This window comes from Mustela putorius, unplaced genomic scaffold (assembly GCF_011764305.1).
Source record: "Mustela putorius furo isolate JIRA1106 unplaced genomic scaffold, ASM1176430v1.1 tig00003901_pilon_pilon_pilon, whole genome shotgun sequence".
Taxonomy (NCBI): Eukaryota; Metazoa; Chordata; class Mammalia; order Carnivora; family Mustelidae; genus Mustela; species Mustela putorius.
The window spans coordinates 4,645,268-4,663,853 of record NW_025422049.1 but is presented as its reverse complement, the minus strand read 5'-3'; the positions used below and the strand labels follow the sequence as shown (position 1 = coordinate 4,663,853).

The 18,586-nt window shown below is 35.8% G+C and overlaps 1 protein-coding gene across 6 annotated transcripts in view; it reads left to right on the top strand.

Moving 5' to 3' along the window:
• Positions 1-18,586, top strand: part of STAG2 (stromal antigen 2) — a 141,215-nt gene that overhangs the window by 80,709 nt on the left and 41,920 nt on the right. For all 6 annotated transcript variants that reach the window (XM_004762025.2, XM_004762026.3, XM_004762024.3 and 3 more), the window contains 7 exons: positions 3,740-3,944; positions 6,762-6,913; positions 8,960-9,033; positions 10,119-10,242; positions 11,045-11,143; positions 11,242-11,321; positions 17,045-17,152. In XM_004762025.2, the coding sequence (XP_004762082.1) occupies positions 3,740-3,944; positions 6,762-6,913; positions 8,960-9,033; positions 10,119-10,242; positions 11,045-11,143; positions 11,242-11,321; positions 17,045-17,152 (842 nt within the window). The remainder of the gene's footprint in view (positions 1-3,739; positions 3,945-6,761; positions 6,914-8,959; positions 9,034-10,118; positions 10,243-11,044; positions 11,144-11,241; positions 11,322-17,044; positions 17,153-18,586) is intronic.

Sequence of the window (18,586 nt, the reverse complement as noted above, 5' to 3'; positions counted from 1 at the left end):
AAAAGATATCTCCTTGGGGTGCCTGGGTGGCTCAGTGGGTTAAAGCCTCTGCCTTTGGTTTGGGTCATGATCCCAGGGTCCTGGGATCAAGCCCTGCATCAGGCTCTCTGCTCAGCGGGGAGCCTGCTTCTTCCTCTCTGTCTCTCTCCCTGCCTCCCTCTCTTCTCACTTGTGATCTCTGTCTGTCAAATAAATTAAAATTTAAAAAAATCTCCTTTTTGTTCAAGTATGAGTAATAAAAGCAATACAAAAAAAAATGGTAGCTTAGACTTGAGTGAATCCGTTATCACAGTGATGCCTTTGAAGTATTGTTACTAATAAAGACATTTATATTTACTATAATCTGAGCTCCTTCAGGGCAGAGATTTTTGTTTGTTCACAGCTGCATTCTAGCAGCAGCAGCTTTACTCCTCAAAACTTGTCACTGTGAATTTTCAAGTAGAAACTCTTGTCCCATTTGAGTTTTACTTTATCATTTTTTCTTACTTGCTCTGATGAAGGAGGCTTCAGTGATCATTCTAAAAGATAGACAAGAGTTGTTTAAAAGACTTTGATGATCACTAAGTGCTATTAATCAGTCACAAGTACTTGAGGGGTAATTACGAGTAATGGTATTACAGTAGTTCCCCCCCCCCCAATCCTCGGGGGATACATTCCAAGATCTCCAGTGGATGATTAGAACTACAAATAGTAGTAAACCCTATATATTCTGGTTTTTTTTTCTGTGTATACGTAACCCGTGATAACATTTGATTTATAAATTAGGCATAGTAAGAGATTAACAACAATAATAAAACTGAACAATTAAATACTATACTGTAAAAAATTATGTGAATGTAGTTTCTTTCAAAATATCTTCTGTTCTCACCCTTGTGATGATGTGAGATGATAAAATACCTGCATGATGAGATGAAGTGAGGTGAATGACATAGGCCTTGTGACATAGTTTTAGGCTACTACTGACCTTCTTCTGATAACACCTTAGAAGGAGGATCATCTGCTCTCAGATGGAGGTTGACCATGGGGACACTAGAATGTGGAAAGTGAAACTATGGATAAAGGGCAGCAGGGGGCAGGGAACATGACTGCTTTATTTACCTACTAATATTAAATGTTTTAGTGAGAACCTTCTTACCAAAAGGAAACAGCTATTTAAGAATCCTGAGATTTGATTTGAAATTGTAAGCAAACAAAGTTGCAGACAATTAAGATGATGCATTTCAGTGTAGTCACTAAAAGATTCAGAGAATATGGAAGAAATCCTTTTTGTAGAATATATTAGGATCCTATTCACAAATAAGAAATAGTAGTTCAGCTTACATGTGGCATGACTTAAATTTTTTTTTTTTTTAAATTGCTCTAGGGCGCCTGGGTGGCTCAGTGGGTTAAGCCGCTGCCTTCGTCTTAGGTCATGATCTCAGGGTCCTGGGATCGAGTTCCGCATCGGGCTCTCTGCTCAGCAGGGAGCCTATTTCCTTTCCTCTGTCTGCCTGCCTCTCTGCCTACTTGTGATCTCTCTCTGTCAAATAAATAAATAAAATATTTTTTAAAAAATTGCTCTAATGACAAAATAATAGGGGTGCCTGGCTGGCTCAGTTGGTAGAGCATGTGATTCTCTCTCATGTCATGAGTTCAAGCCCCATAGTAGACACAGAGTTTATTTTATTTATTTATTTAGTTTTAAAGATTTTATTTTTATTTATTTGAGAGACAGAGAGAACATGAGCGAGGAGAAGGTCAGAGGGAGAAGCAGACTCCCCATGGAGCCGGGAGTCCGATGTGGGACTCGATCCCGGGACTCTACGATCATTACCTGTGCCTTTGGCTCAGGTCCAACCAACTGAGCCACCCAGGCATCTCTATTTATTTACTTTTAACAAGATTTTATTTGAGTGAGGGAAAGCATGCGGGAAGGGCATGGAGAAAGAGGAAGCAGATTCCCCACTGAGCAGGGAGCCTGACACGGGGATCAGTCCCAGGATTTTGAGATCATGACCAAGAGTGGGACACTTAATGAGCCGAGTCACCCAGGGGCCCCTACTTACGTTGATTGACTGATTGGTGTCTGGTTTATTTTACTTAGTATAATGCCTTAAAGTTTCACCCATGTCACAGCATGTATCTGAATTTTCTGCCTTTCTAAGGCTGAATAATATTCCATTGTATGTATATACATTTTGTTTATCCATTCATCCATCAGTGGACACTTGGGTTGTTTCTGCCTTTTGACAATTGTAAATAATGCTACAAATTTCTGTTGTCTTAAGCCACCAAGTGGTGCTGAGAAAACTGGACAGCTATATACATAAGAATGAAACTCGACCATTCTCCTACTTAAAAAAAAAAAAAAATGGCTGGGATGCACCTGGGTGGCTCAGCTGCTTAAGGGACTGCCTTCGTCTCAGGTCATAATTCCAGGGTCCTAGGATAGAGCCCCACGTTGGGCTCCCTCCTTAGCGGGGAGCCTACTTCGCCCTCTCCCTCTGCTGCTCTCCCTGCTTTTATGCATGCTCTCTCTCTGTCAAATAAATTAAATCTTTAAAAAAAAACCACATACACACACACACACATACATACATACATACATATATAGTGGTTTAAAAAATTGGTAAACTCTTCTGATAAAATGATCTTAAGTCTCCAGAATACCCTTCAAAGCAACTCTTGCCTTTAGAAGTTCTGTGTAGTATTGCCCTTTTTATTTTTAAGGATTTAGTTTTTTGGGGGGGGGATTTAATTAATTTATTTAGAGAGAGAGTAAGTGGGGAGAGGGGCAGAGGGAGAGACTCAAGCAGACTCCCTGCTAAGCACGTATCCTGACATGGGGCTTGAGCCCACAACCTAGGAGACAAAACCAAAGGTCAACCCCCTAAGCCACTCAGGCACCCCATTTAAGGATTTGTTTTTAATGGTTTATGGGGATTTTCAGTGTAACTTCATTGGAGAATGCCTCATCTCTGTATAGAAGAATACTTAAGTACTAGTGTTTCCAGTCTGTACTAGCTACATTTCCATTTCCCCCTTTTTTTTTTTAAGATTTTATTTATTTATTTGACAGACAGAGAGGGAACACAAGTAGGGTGAGTGGGAGAGGGAGAAGCAGGCTTCCCGCTGAGCAGGGATCCTGATGTGTGGTGTTCGATCCCAGGACCCTGGGATTATGACTTAAACTGAAGGCAGACACTTAATGACTGAGCTACCCAGGTGCACCTCCATTTCGTTTTAAAATTATGTCATTGTTTAAAAATAAGTTATGTCATTGTTTATATCTGTCCACTAGTCCTTGAGGCTAATGAAAATATACATTGTAATCTTTTCATTATTTATAAATCATAACATCAGACTGGTTGAAAATATGATTTCATTGTTTTGAATCCATTTAAAAATTTAACTTTGGTTTGGTTTTGGTATGCTTTTGTTAGGCTTTTTAAAGGAAATTCAATGAGTATATCTTTGTTTATCAGTATAATATTTTGCTTTGATGAGAGAAACTTTTTATTTTTAACTTTGAGTAATTAGCATATATTTTTATTGGTTAAATTGAATTCGTAATATCCATTTTGGTCTTAAAGAGCAGAACTGTTCAAAAGTAACTCCTTCCTACTTTGAGGATTTATTGGAGAAGAAAGGTGGGGTAAAGTAGTCTTTTCAGCTTCTGCCTAGAGTATTTCATAAACAAGCAAAATTTTGTCAAATCATGTGTCTTAAATGAAATTACTGTTTAAAATTTTTGTTTTAGGATAGTGGAGACTATCCACTTACCATGGCTGGTCCTCAGTGGAAGAAGTTCAAATCCAGTTTTTGTGAATTCATTGGCGTGTTAGTACGGCAGTGTCAATATAGTATCATATATGATGAGTACATGATGGATACGGTCATTTCACTTCTAACAGGATTGTCTGACTCACAAGTCAGAGCATTTCGACATACGAGCACCTTGGCAGGTCAGTATTTAGAAGTTTTTTTTTTTGCATATTTCCTTAGGTTAGAGATGAAAATGGTTTTCATTAAAAGAAATGATGACTCATTAATGAATTTTGCTTTAGAGTAACCACTAACAGAACACTCTCTCTTCTCCCTCTCTGAATTACTGGGAATGCAGTGATTATTTTCAGTTTTTTTTTTTTAAGATTTTTATTTATTTATCAGAGAGAGAGAGAGAGGGAGAGAGAATTAGCACAGGCAGACAGAATGGCAGGGAGAGGCAGAGGGAGAAGCAGGCTCCCTGCCGAGCAAGGAGCCCGATGCGGTATTCGATCCCAGGACGCTGGGATCATGACCTGAGCCGAAGGCAGCTGCTTAACCAACTGAGCCACCCAGGCATCCCTATTTTCAGTTTTGATTCTGTGAAGGTATACTATAGTTAGTATATGGTGATTTTCTTGGGTTTAGCCTGTTTGATTACATGCCACAGAAAGGGAAAAGACGTGGATAGGAATGTGTTGCATTCTTGAAAGATGTATTATCAGGGATGATACTAACAAAAAATTTGGGGAGACTGTTAAGTCATTTTAGATACGTAGTTCTAATGTTCCTTACTCTTTGTCTGTGATGTGAACTGTCCTTCCTAATTTAATGGTCCCTGCAGGATGATGTTTACTCTTTAACCATACCATAAGAGTTGATTTTTCTTGGGGTACCTGGGTAGCTCAGTGGGTTAAAGCCTCTGCCTTCAGCTCAGGTCATGATCCCAGGGTCCTGGGATTGAGCCCCACATTGGGCTGTCTGCTCAGCAGGGAGCCTGCTTCCTTCTCTCTCTCTGCCTGCCTCTCTGCCTACTTGTGATCTCTGTCTGTCAAATGAATAAATAAAGTCTTTAAAAAAAATTAAAAAATAGTTGATTTTTCTTACCTTTCTGAGTAACTTTAGGCTGAGCTAAATCCTTTGCTTCTTGAAATGAGTTATATTTTTTAAGCCTCACACATTTCTAGAACAGTGATTTTTGATGTTGGTATTTATAAAATCTTTTGATTTCTCCTTTATGGTGAAGGTAAAATTTTTGATACACTATTACTGAATATGTATTTTTTTGTTGGAGTTTGAAAAAAATCAGCTGGGCATTATTATAGTATCATAAGCCCTAATGGTAGAATATATTGATATATACAAAAAGTTTTTGTTTTCCAAGTATGGGGATATTATTTTCCAGAGCATTTTCCTAAAGAATTAAAGCTGTACTTTAGCTAAATCCTCAATTTTCAAAAAACAAAATGCAGGTAATCTGGAGGAAGGAGGTGGAGGAGAAAAATGGAGACAATCTTTCTATAGATTTTTATTTTTTAAAGATTTATTTATTTATTTGACAGAGAGCATGCACGCGCACTAGCAGGCAGAGGGGCAGCAGGCAGAGAGAGGGAGAGGCAGGCTCCCTGCTGAGCAGAGAGCCGGACATGGGGCTCCAACCCAGGATCCTGGGATTATGACACAAGCCTAAGGCAGACACTTAACCAGTTGAGCCATCCAGGCGCTCCCTAGGATTTTTGTTTTTAGATTGGAAGTCACAAAATATGAATGTGATCTTGCTCTATTAACTTAGGTAGCATTTAATGTTAAGAACTTGGTGGCTAAAGCAAATTAAAATAAGTATGATGGCATAAGGTGAATAATTTAGATCAGAATAACAAACTGGTTTCCTAAGGGAGTGAAATAGCTCTGAAGATAAAGTTGAGAATCCTTTTTAAAGAGACCCAGTAGTCACAGAGATACAGTTTTGTGGTGGTCTCTTACGCAATGAACCAGATCTGAGAAATAGTCTGGAGTAAACTAAAAAGGCGTAAAATGGTGAGATACTTCAATTAATAAGTTTTAAATCACAGTCTTGTCTGTGAGCAAGGGTTCAGTAACAGAAGGTAAGGGGATCTGGAGGAAGTGTAATAAAACGGACTTTATTGAGTGATATTTTTCTTTGTACTTTGACTTTTTTTTTTCTAAAGATTTTATTTCTTTGACAGGCAGAGATTACAAGTAGGCATAGAGGCAGGCAGAGAGAGGGGTAGAAGCAGGCTCCCCACTGAGCAGAGAGCCCCATGTGCCGCTCTTTCCCAGGACCCTGAGATCATGACCTGAGCCGAAGGCAGAGGCTTTAACTCACTGAGCTACCCAGGGTCCCCTGTACTTTGACTTTTCATCTAGATCTAGATCTTTTCTTTGTAATTTCACCATTGTCTTTATGATGATATGCAATAAAGTAAAATTAAAAGAAATCAAATACTGATGAAACTAATTTTTACATATTGTGGTTTGATTTGAAGCACTTAAGCTCCTTCTCCCTTTGGTAACCAAAATAGCTAAGTACTGCCACAGGAACCAAAATTTTCTGAGATGAATTATAACCTTTGAAAAAGATCATTGTAGGGGACACATTTTAGAATAGTGGGATTTGAGTGTAGTCTGATGTCAGATTACCTAGTTTTGAATACTGGTTTAACTACTTATGTGAACTGTGTAATCTAAGGGAAATTTCTTAATCTCTGTGGTTTTTAGTTTCCTCATGAATGAAATGGGGATAATACTTAACTTTGAGGGCTGTTGGGAAGATTGGGAGATAATCCATGAAAAATCCTTAACACAGGTAACTGATACATAGTTAGTGTTCAGTACACATTAGCTGTCGTTTATTGTTGTCATTTGTAGCAGGTGTACTTTTCTTTTCTTTTAGAAGCAGAACAGCCCATCTTGTCTTTAATTGCTTTTAATTTGATACTAAATTGTAAACTTTAGCATCTGTGAGACTAATTTTAAAATTTTCCTTTAAAAAATAGCTATGAAGTTGATGACCGCTTTGGTGAATGTGGCACTAAATCTTAGCATTAATATGGATAATACACAGAGACAGTATGAGGCAGAACGGAATAAAATGATTGGAAAACGAGCCAATGAGAGGCTAGAACTCTTGCTACAGAAGCGGAAAGAGGTAAACTTTTGCATTAAATATTTGAGCTGTTAATCCATGACCAACTTTGATTATTAATTATGATACAATGTTGCTAGCTTATCAGATACATGTTTTGGAAAGATTTAAATTTAAATAACATTTCAAGTTGTTTAAGTATCAGTTTTGTTGACTGTCCATGCCAACAATACCTTTTGTGTGTATTTTCTTTCTTTGTAGACTAGGGTTAAGAGTTTAATGCTTTCAGTAAGGTCCTGGATCAATCGGACAAGTTGTTTTAAGCCTTAGTAGTATTCATCTCTGCCATGAACATGTCTCTCCTAACTTATTCCCTGAACTAGTTGTCAGGATGAATTCAGATTTCACTTATGTGACATCACTTTGAAAAATAACTTAACAGGCTATTTATGGTGTCTCAGTTGTTGCCCCCCCCCCCCTTTTTTTTTTTTTTTTTTTTTTTTGGTAATATAGGAGGCAGTTGATTGACATGACTGATCACCAAATTTAACTTTGAATGAGGAAGATGTTTATTCATTCTTATGCTAAATAATACTGAATAAAAATCTTTTTTTTTTTTTTTTTTTTTTTTTAAAGAAGGGGAGGGATGGATGGAGAGGGAGAGAGAATCTTTTTAATTTTGTTGGGGAAAGGGGAGGGAGTATTTTAAGCAGGCTCTACAACCAGCATGGAGTCCAGTGCAGAGCTCCATCTCACACCTTGAGATCATGAGTCAGAAGCTTAATTGACTCAGGCACCCCCTAAATAAAATCTTTAATTGTTGTGTTCGTGATTTAAATTCTTCATTAGTGATACAGTATTTTGTTATCTAATATTGGTGATGTTTTTTTCTAGTAGGCAAAATCTGATGTTTCAAAAATGTTTTAGTAATACATTTGAGGTAATATTTGCCATGTTAATTCGGAACTTACAACTTGATTTGGATTTATTTGGGGTTGGTAATAGCTATAATTTTTAGTTGGTTATTTCTGAGATAGTCAATAACTTTTTAAAATGCCCTGACTCAACAAAAGCCTGAAAATCTTGTACATATTTCCCCCTACCTAAATCCCTCATCTTTTTCATATAGTTCGAAATGAAGAATTGACCTTCTTGCCTCTTAATTGTAGTTACTAAATTTCATCAGGTGGTTTATTAGGTAAATATAATGCATGTCTTTGGCCTTGGAATTATGGCCCAATTCTTGGACATAAGTTTAAGATTGTGAGCATTGAATGAGTGTGTATAGGTAAAAGAATTTTGAGGTTAAAATTCTTGTGCAAATACAAGATACTGATATTTCTGGGTTAGGGTTAAGTTTTTGAACACGTGCCTTTGACTCTCTGTGCTAATGAATATAAGAAGTGCACACCCTTGTTAGCATTACTTGGAAATGCAAGAAAAAAATACATTTCACAAAATTACAGAATATAATCTAAGAGCTAATTGATATTTGGACTGTGAGAAAGATTTTTCTCCTAACTCTTAAACTCTGAAACAATTTTGTCTTAATTCTCAAACTCTGAATTGAAAAAAATAGGAGTCGGTAAGTAAATCAAGATTTTGAAATGTTTTCTTGATTATTTAAGGTGAGCCTTGTTTCCTTCAGAAGAATTCAGTAGCGTAAGTTTTCACCAAGTTATTTTACTGAAACCTCTTTTGTTCTTTGAGAAAGTACTAGTTAACATTACTTTTTTTCAGATCATAATGACCAAGATAGTGAAATACTATAATGTTTTCGGATATGAACATATATGTTATATAATAGATATGTGTTTTAATAAATTACTTAACAAATTTTTATGTGCCTTTTTGCAATGGAAATTTGTGAGCCTTAGAAAAGGCTAATCTACTAGCTAAACATTAAAAGCCAAGTCAAATATTCAGGTATCAAGGGACTTTAGCTACCTGACCTATAACAGCTGTTAATTTTTCTGTGGGGTTACTGTTGTCTAGTAGAATTGAAAATGAGATGTAATCACCAAAACACTGGAGAAACCTGTATGACTTTTAGATGTTATTTTGGTTGTATTCCATTACAATTGAAAAGAAATACTGTATTCTTTTCAGCTTCAAGAAAATCAAGATGAAATAGAAAATATGATGAATGCAATATTTAAGGGCGTGTTTGTACATAGATACCGGTAAGTCACGACATTTCTTCTATTCAGATTTGGATATTTAGTGGTTTAGGCAGTATAAAGTAGTAGAAAGAACATTGGAATAAGATCAGTGTTACAAGGTAAGGTCTTCCACTGATTGAGATACTCTGGTTATTTAACTGCTCTGAAATTGAGGTTTCCTTTCTGAAAAAAATGGGGTAATGTGCCTGACTAGTAACTGCCCAGCAGATGGAATCTAATTCTATGATTAGGAGTCAGGGTACAAGACACTTAATTGCTTTTGGATGTACTAAGTTAGCAGAAACTATACATAATTGTTCCGGACTCTGCCGTTTGCATGTTAGTGGGAAATTTTGGATAGATTTAAGTATTTTCTTTTACTCTTTTGAGTGAGTAGAGGAAAGAAATACGTAATCTTATCACTATTTCTGTTGTAACCTATTCTTTAAATGTTGGTGGTATTTTTATTCAACTTCTCCCTCACTTCCTCAACTTGGCAGTTACTGAATCGCTTTTATAATGTCCCTTGGTACATTCTTACCTCTTTGTTTCTGTTGTCACCATTACCTTAGTCTGTTTTCATTCTCATGCCTAGAGATTATTGAAGTTTTCCTAAAACATTCTTTTGTTGTGTTACTCCTCTGCTCAGAAGTCTTCAGTTACTCACTAGTACCTACAGGATGAATTAAAAATAATTTAGTCTGACATTCAAATCCAAATGAAGCTTGGCCTCAGTTTTACATGTAACTAATTTTCTCGTGGAAAATTATGCTCTAACCAAACTAGTGTGCCTGCTCTTTTCTGAACACACCATGCCCAGCAGGTGTGAGCAGAGGCTGGGGTATGGCATGGTATAAAAGGTGGGGATCTAATTTTGTTTGTAATTTTGTTTAATTTTAAGTATATATGTGATGAGAATTATGCTTTGCCAAGTAGTTTGTAAACATTCAGGGGTCATGCTTCAGTTCTACTTTTAAATCCCCAGTGATCTTTAAGATAGTGGTATGTTCATACTAGGTGTGAAGTATTTGGCAGCTCTTGGATAAATCACCAATCCTGATGTTATAGTGGCACTAATATACATAATTTTTCCTTCCTCCATTCAGTGATGCAATAGCTGAAATTCGAGCTATTTGCATTGAAGAAATTGGTATTTGGATGAAGATGTATAGTGATGCCTTTCTAAATGACAGTTATTTAAAATATGTTGGCTGGACTATGCATGATAAGGTAAGATATGCCCCTACAGAATGTTTATATGTCTATACATAGGCATAGATATCTATAGCTCTCATTCCTAATGAGTTATCTGTGTATAGGTATACCTGGGGCCACATTCCTACAGGCCTTTCTCCTTTATGCTTTTCTATATGAATAGAAGACAATGAAAACATGGTCTCTATGGTCCCCTAGATTTTTTTAATCTTAGTAACTGATTTAGACTTCAATCTTGAATTATTTGTTATAGTGAAACAAACATTAGAATCATGTGGGTGGTGGTGGATAGGCATTTCTTAGAACTGTAAGAAGAGTCTTTATTCTTACTATGTGAGTGCTATATACTTTTTAAAGTTTTTATAACTTTTCTTTTCTCTTTATAAACATGTATCTTAGCCAGATTATAAGTTACAACTTGGTTTCTGACATTTTTTATTTTACTTTTTTTTATTCTACCTTTCTCTTAGGCTGCCTCTTAACTAGACTTGAAGTTCTTTGCATATATCCTTTACAGACACTGCTTTCTGTAAAGGAAAACTTACTGTGAAATATGCTACTATTGTCTTCACAATAGTATTGCTCTGAACAGAGTTTCAAAAAATTTTCATTTGACATACAGAAATAGTAACCCCAAAGGTATTTAGTATTAAATGTATGTACTGATTGCTATTTTTTCATTATCAAAGATGAGAGTTTTTTAGAATGAGAGTTTTGAAGAATTGTAACCTAAAGTAAAAGATACTATGTATGTCTTGAATATTCAAGTTGAAAATATGCCAAGTTTTAATGAATTTTCTCTTCTTGCTTCATTTAGCAAGGTGAGGTAAGACTCAAATGTCTCACTGCTCTACAAGGGCTTTATTATAACAAAGAGCTTAATTCCAAACTGGAGCTTTTTACCAGTCGGTTCAAGGTTAGTATTCCTTTTTGTATTTAAAAATTACCTGTTGTTTGAAAATATTTTTCTCTTACTTTTACTTTAAAAATATCTTAATTTTCTTTTGTCCTTAGGATAGAATTGTGTCTATGACTCTTGACAAAGAATATGATGTTGCAGTACAAGCAATAAAATTACTAACTCTTGTTTTACAGTAAGTATGTTCTTATTGCACATTACTAATGTCCAGATATTTAAATAATACATTAGACTACATGGTTTAAATTTATCTGTTATAAATTTTAATAACTTAAGTCATGGAAGTTTTATAGCTGGAAGTTTGATTTTCTCATGTAAGTCTGAAAAAATGGAAAGAAAAAAATCATTAGAGTAAAAAATTTTAACCGTGCTAGGAACTCATATGTTCCCATTCTAACAGTCAGTTTCCTTACCATTTCACTGTCTTAGGTGCCCTTGAAATAAAATTAAACACCTGAGTGTATTAAATGTGCTTCTTATATTTTGTTACACTTTTAGAAATTAGTATTTACTGAAATTTCTCTGGAAACAAATCTGAATTTAAAACATTCTGTTATGTTAAAATGTAATAATAATGTAATTTATTTTTTCTTTTAAAAAATTTACCATTTTAATTTTTAAAAACATTTCAAGTTTTAATTGAAATGTAGTTGGCAAATAATATTAAATTCATTTCAGGTGTACAACATATTGATTCAGTAATTATATACTTAATGAAATCCTCACCACAATATGTGTATTACAGTATTACTGACTGTATTCCCTATGATGTACTTGTTGTCATACTGCCATCCTTGTGACTTACTTATAACTGAAAGTTTGTACCTCTTAAATTCTCTTACCCATTGGGACGCCTGGGTGGCTCAGTTGGTTGGACGACTGCCTTCGGCTCAGGTCATGATCCTGGAGTCCTGGGATCGAGTCCCACATCGGGCTCTCAGCTCCACGGGGAGTCTGCTTCTCTCTCTGACCTTCTCCTTGCTCATGATCTGTCTCACTTTCTCTCTCTCAAATAAATAAATATTTAAAAAAAAAATTCTCTTACCCATTTCGCCCATTCCCCTACCCACCTCCCCTTTGCACGAGTGCACGAGGCTTCCTTTTTTTCCAATATTGTTCTTTGTCTTTCATTCTGACTGGTGTGAAGTGATACCTCATTATGGTTTTGATTTGCATTTCCTTAATAATTAGCGTTGCTGAGAGCCTTTTCATTTGTCATTTGGTCATCTGTATGTTTCTGGAAAAATGTCTGTTTGGGTCTTCTGCCGAGGTTTTGTTTTATTTGATTGATAAAATATATAATATATATATATATATATATATATATGTAATATTTATTTATATTATATATTTATTTATATTATATTTATTATATATGTATTAAATATATATAATACATATATAACTTAAGTCATGGAAGTATATACATATATAATGTACGTATATATAATATATACGTATATAACATATAATATATATATATAATAAATATATATAATATAAATATATATAATATAAATAAATATATATATGCACCCCTATATTTATTGAAACGTTATTTACTATTGCCAAGATGAAGAAACAACATAAGTGCTCCCATCAACAGATGAATAGATAAAGAAAAGTGTGTGGGTGTGTATATGCATACACATACACGTACATGCATACAATGGAATATTAGTCCTAAAAGTTTACAATTTTAGGGGCACCTGGGTGGCTCGGTCGTTAGGCGTCTGCCTTCAGCTCAGGTGATGATCCCAGGGTCCTGGGATGGAGCCCCACTTCAGGCTCCTGCTCAGCGGGAAGCCTGCTTTTCCCTCTCATTCCCATGCTTGTGTTCCTTCTCTTGCTGTCTCTCTCCCTCTGTCAAATAAATAAATCTTTAAAAAAATATATACTTTAAATGTAGTTTAGTAGCATTTAGTATGTTCACCTTGTTGTGAAGCCATCACCCTTATCCATATCCATAACTATTTTTAATCATCCCATATTAAACCTTTGTACCCATTAAACACTATTCTCCTTTACTTCCTCCCTGCCCAGTCCCTAGTTACCACTGTTGTACTTTTTGTCTGTATGAATTTGACTATTTTAGGTAACTCACATAATAATCTGTCCAGTTGTATCTGGCTTATATCACTTAGCATGGTATCTTAAGAGCTCATTCATGTTGTAGCATGTATCACGATTTCACTTACTTTTCATCAGTAATACTCCATTGTATGTTTTTACCACATCTTATTTACCCATTCATCTCTCAGTGGACATTTAGGTTGTTACCATGATCAAATAATAATTGCCAAAGGATATTTTTTTAATACAGCATACTACTTCTTGCATTCCTATGGAAAATTCATCATGTAATAGTAGACAGTAAAATTGTGATAAAAACTAATGAGTGATGACTGCCCAGTGTCATTTTAAGTCAGATTATAAAACTAGTAATTTTTAAATTTTGGTACTGGTGTGTGAATAGACTGATTAGTAGCAGAGAATAAAGAATCCAGGAACCTAGTATAGGGTGAGGGTGGCGTTTCCTATAAGAAAATAAGTGGTTTTGGGGCACCTGGGTGGCTCAGCGGGTTGGGCCTCTGCCTTCAGCTCAGGTCATGATCTCAGGGTACTGGCATCGAGCCCCGCATCGGGCTCTTTGCTCAGCGGGGAGCCTGCTTCCCCCCCTTCTCTCTCTGCCTGCCTCTCTGCCTACTTGTGATCTGTCAAATAAATAAATAAAATCTTTTAAAAAAATGAAAAGAAATGGTTTTGGGGTATTGGGTGGCTTAGTCGGCTGAATGTCTGTCTTTGGCTCGGGTGATGATTTCACGGTCCTGGGGTCAAGCCCCATGTCAGGCTCTCTGCTCGGTGGGGAGCCTGCTTCTCCCTCTCCATCTGCCTGCTGGTCCCCCTGCTTATGCATGTGCGTGCTCTCTCTCTGTGTCAAATAAATCTTTTTTTAAAGATTTTATTTATTTATTTGACAGAGATCACAAGTAGGCAGAGAGAGGGAGGGGAAGCAGGCTCCCCGCTGATCAGAGAGCCCAATGTGGAGCTCTATCCCAGGACCCTGGGATCGTGGCCTGAGCTGAAGGCAGAAGCTTTAATCCGCTGAGCCACCCAGGTGCCCCTCAAATAAAGAAATCTTAAAAAGATAAATGGTTTTGTGACAGCTAGGTTCTATTTGGGGAAAAATTAAATCAGATTCCCATCTCATTCCTTATATAAAAATAATTACAAACTGAAGGTTTTTGAGGGGAGGGGAGTGGGGGGTTGGGTGAGCCTGGTGGTGGGTATTATGGAAGGCACATATTGCATGGAGCACTGGGTGTGGTACATATACAGTGAATGCTGGAACACTGAAAAGAAATAAAATGGAAAAAAATAATTTCTAGGTGGATGACATGTTTAAATTTAAATGTAAGTAAATGAAACCATTAAAGTACTACATGAAAACTTGGGGAGATTAAATGTTTTTATTTTATATGTAAAATAAACAAGATCTTTCTGAACATGAAATAAAACCTAGACATAAAAAAATCTTTGAATTGGGGCACCTGGGTGGCTCAGTGGTTTAAAGCCTGTGCCTTCAGCTCAGGTCATGATCCCGGAGTCCTGGGATCGCCCCACTTTGGGCTCTTTGCTCATCAGGGAGCCTGCTTTCTCCTCTGTCTCTGTCTGCCTCTCTGCCTACTTGTCATCTCTGTCTGTCAAATAAGTAAAATCTTTTAAAAAATCATTGAATTAACTACATAAAAATGAAAAGTGAGAATACCATAAACTCAGAAAACCAGTGACAGATTGGTCAAAATATTTTTTACCATTGGAGTCATACTCAATAAATTAAAGAATGGAAACCCAATAATGGTCAAAAGTTAGAGAACCAGATCATGGACAGAAAGAAAATAAAAACTTAAATATATGAAAACACGTTCAGCTACACTCAGAGACAGGTAAATTAAAATGAGATCATTTTTTAACCTGTTGCTTGACAAAGATAGAAAAGTATTTAATAGTATACTGTGTTGTTGAAGCTGTGCAAAAACAGGTCCTTAAACATTGTGATAGGGGACTATTAATTGGTATATCCTCTTTTGAGAAAAGCTTGGCAGTATCTTTATTCAAAATTTTAAATACTCACGTTCTCTAACGAATACATTGTTTTTAATAGAATTTTTGAAATAACATAAGTGATTATCAGTAGAGGAAGAATTAAATATTTAATAGCTATTTTGAGCAGTCTTAACTATGACATTTTCTCTTCTAGTTGGACTTAAAAAATTGTAAATATAGATACATGTTATGAAAGTATCGGAAGAATTCTGAAATAAGAAAGTAATAGTACTCTACGTGTATTTCTGTAGCTGGTTCTTCCTCAATACCCTGCGGACATTTTTCCTTATTTCTCATATTTTTATGAAGGATAATAGACTCATTTATGTTGATTTGGCCATTATAAATACCTAATAACTGAAACTTGTCAAGAACAGTCTTTCTCAAAGAATTAAAATGGGCAGACTACTGCACGTTTAACTGTACTTTAACTGGTTTGATTCAATATATTTTTTTAAGATTTTTTAAGATTATATTTTTTAAGATTTTGTTTATTTATTTGTCAGAGAGAGTGAGCACAGGCAGACAGAGTGGCAGGCAGAGGCAGAGGGAGAAGCAGGCTCCCCGCTGAACAAGGAGCCCGATGTGGGACTCCATCCCAGGACCCTGGGATCATGACCTGAGCTGAAGGCAGCTGTCTAACCAACCGAGCCATCCAGGCATCCCAATATATGTCTTTTCATTGTAAAATGACACAAGTGGTTTTTCCAGTAACAGTTCAGTATTCTACATAGAGTAATTTAAGTCAGAATGCTTTCCAAACTTGAATTTTAACATTTTGGTTTTATTTTTCTCAAAAAGAAGTAATGTTTCCTTAGACATCAGACTTCTGGAAACCTTGACACAGCAGAAAACCAAAAAGGGGGAAAAAAATAAGAGAAGAAAACCAAAAAGGATCTGAGCTCCTCACCTAACCATCTAATGTACTTTAGACCTTTTTTGCTGGTGGTGGTCCTGTGGTTCTCAATTTATATAGAGTGCTAAAAACTTAGGTTGTTTATTTCACAGCAGACTGAAAGCATATTAGGGGGTAAAGAGCTGTGAGACACCAGGACCCTGAAAGCAGAGTCTATAAGGGAAGAACTCGACAACGTTTACCCTTGGGTACTGTGGTTGATGGGCCTAATAATGACTTTTATTTACCCAGAAGATTTTATTAGGCTTATTTTGTTTTTTAAAAGTAAGATCAGGAAAATGAGCAGTACATTTCAGTAAGATTTTTCCAGTGGTAGTTTGTAATTAAAGGTCTTCGGCATTTAAATTTTGATTATTTCAAAAAACCATTTGCATTTCCTCATATGGTGTTCGGTACATGGTGCATGAAGTATTTATCATTGTGAGATAATTGGGCTGTTAGTATATTTTAATGTGATATTATCTTGTTAATATTACTGTGAAATATAGTGTTTTCTGTGATTATTAACTCCAAGCTCTTAGAATGCCACCACTTAGTTTTTTTACATTAGTTTATATTATTTTGTCTACCTTTCTCTTTAATACCCTTGTCACATTATTACTTCTCTTCAGCAGATATTTTTGTATTTTGGTATTCACTCTCATTTTACCTCCCATTGATCTTAGATGTTGACAAAATATTCAGCTCTTTTATCAGGGCTTGCTTTTACTGACAGATGATAATCAAATGAAGTCTATTTTTTTAAACACATGTTAGTGAAAAGCGTATTATTTTTTAATGTATGAGCATGGATCATTGTACTCAATACCCTTAAAATTAAGTCATTGAAACTGCTACTGCCTTTTCTTTTCTTTTCTTTTCTTTTTTTTTTTTAGGAGTAGTGAAGAAGTTCTTACTGCAGAAGATTGTGAAAATGTCTACCATCTGGTTTATTCAGCTCACCGGCCAGTAGCAGTAGCAGCTGGGGAATTTCTCTACAAAAAGTAAACCTACATTTTTGTTATTCTTTAAAATATACTTTTATGACCATAATTTATTATACTTTAATCAATATTAAAAATATATATAATTCATTTAAAAAACTATTCATACAGGTCAAGTAGAAACTTTGACATTTTACTCTTTCCTTCAGAGGTTTCAGTTCTCCAATTTACTTGATTTGTGAAAATTAAATCTTCAAAGGGAAATGTCTTTTAATGAATAAAATATATAAAAATCCATGCGAAGTATATAAAAATCATCATGCTAAGACCCTTTCCTAATTTTTTATTGTTTTTGCCAGTGTCAGTTCCTAAATATTGCCCTATTATAATTTTTAGTCTTAAGTCTTATTGCTTGCTTTAGAAAATATTAAAGGGCTTTGCTTTATGTGTTTGATAGAGTTTGATGTAAGAATCCCTAAAACCCTATAGTCCTTTTTATGTTGGTATAACACTTCAGATTAAGTAGTATGGATAGCAGTGTGAATATCTGACCACAGAAAACATTCAGCAAATGTTATGTAATGGCTTTTAAAGAGAACAGTTTATGGGGTACCTGGGTGACTCAGTTGGTTAAGTGTCTGCCTTCTGCTCAGGTCAAGATTCTGGGATTGAGCCCGGCCTTGCTGAGCAGGGAATCTGCTTCTCCCTTTCCCTCTGCCCCTCTCCTTGCTTGTGTGCTCTCTCTCTCTCATTCTATCTTTCAAATAAATAAATAAAACCTTTTTAAAAAAGAAAAGACAGTTTCTCTTTAAACAAAAAATAAAGAGAACAGTTTGAACCACATGGACTAAACTGTATCTTTCTGGTAGGATTTTATTAAAATGCGTGTGGGAGAGCATTTATTAGAGTACATGATGTAAAATGTTCATAGTCCAGTTTCTATTCATTGCTATCCAGTGATATTTCTTTGTTATTTATAAGGAGAAACCACCATGATATCCATAGAAAGAGGCCACTGTATTCACACTTTGAGATAATTGTGCAAGAAAGATAGAAGGAAAATACATGTTCAGTTTTAAAGAGATGACTATTCATAGGTTAAAGTGCATAAATGGTATGGGCTAGTGTAATACCTTTACAAAAGGAGATAGTTGAGTAAGATGCAGTAATATTTTTAAAAAGAAATAATCCAGGGGCGCCTGGGTGGCTCAATGGGTTAAGCTTCTACCTGCGGCTCGGGTCATGGTCTTGGGGTCCTTGGGATCGAGTCCCACGTCAGTCTCTCTGCTCGGCAGGGAGCCTGCTTCCCTCTCTCTCTCTCTCTCTCTGCCTGCCTGTGATCTCTATCAAATAAATAAAAATCTTAAAAAAAAAAAAATCCACGGGTGCCTGGTGGCTCAGTCAGTTGGGTGTCTGTTTTTGGCTGGGACTATGGTCTTAGGGTCCTAGGATTGAGCCCTGTAGTAGGCTTCCTGCTCTGCCAGGAACCTGCTT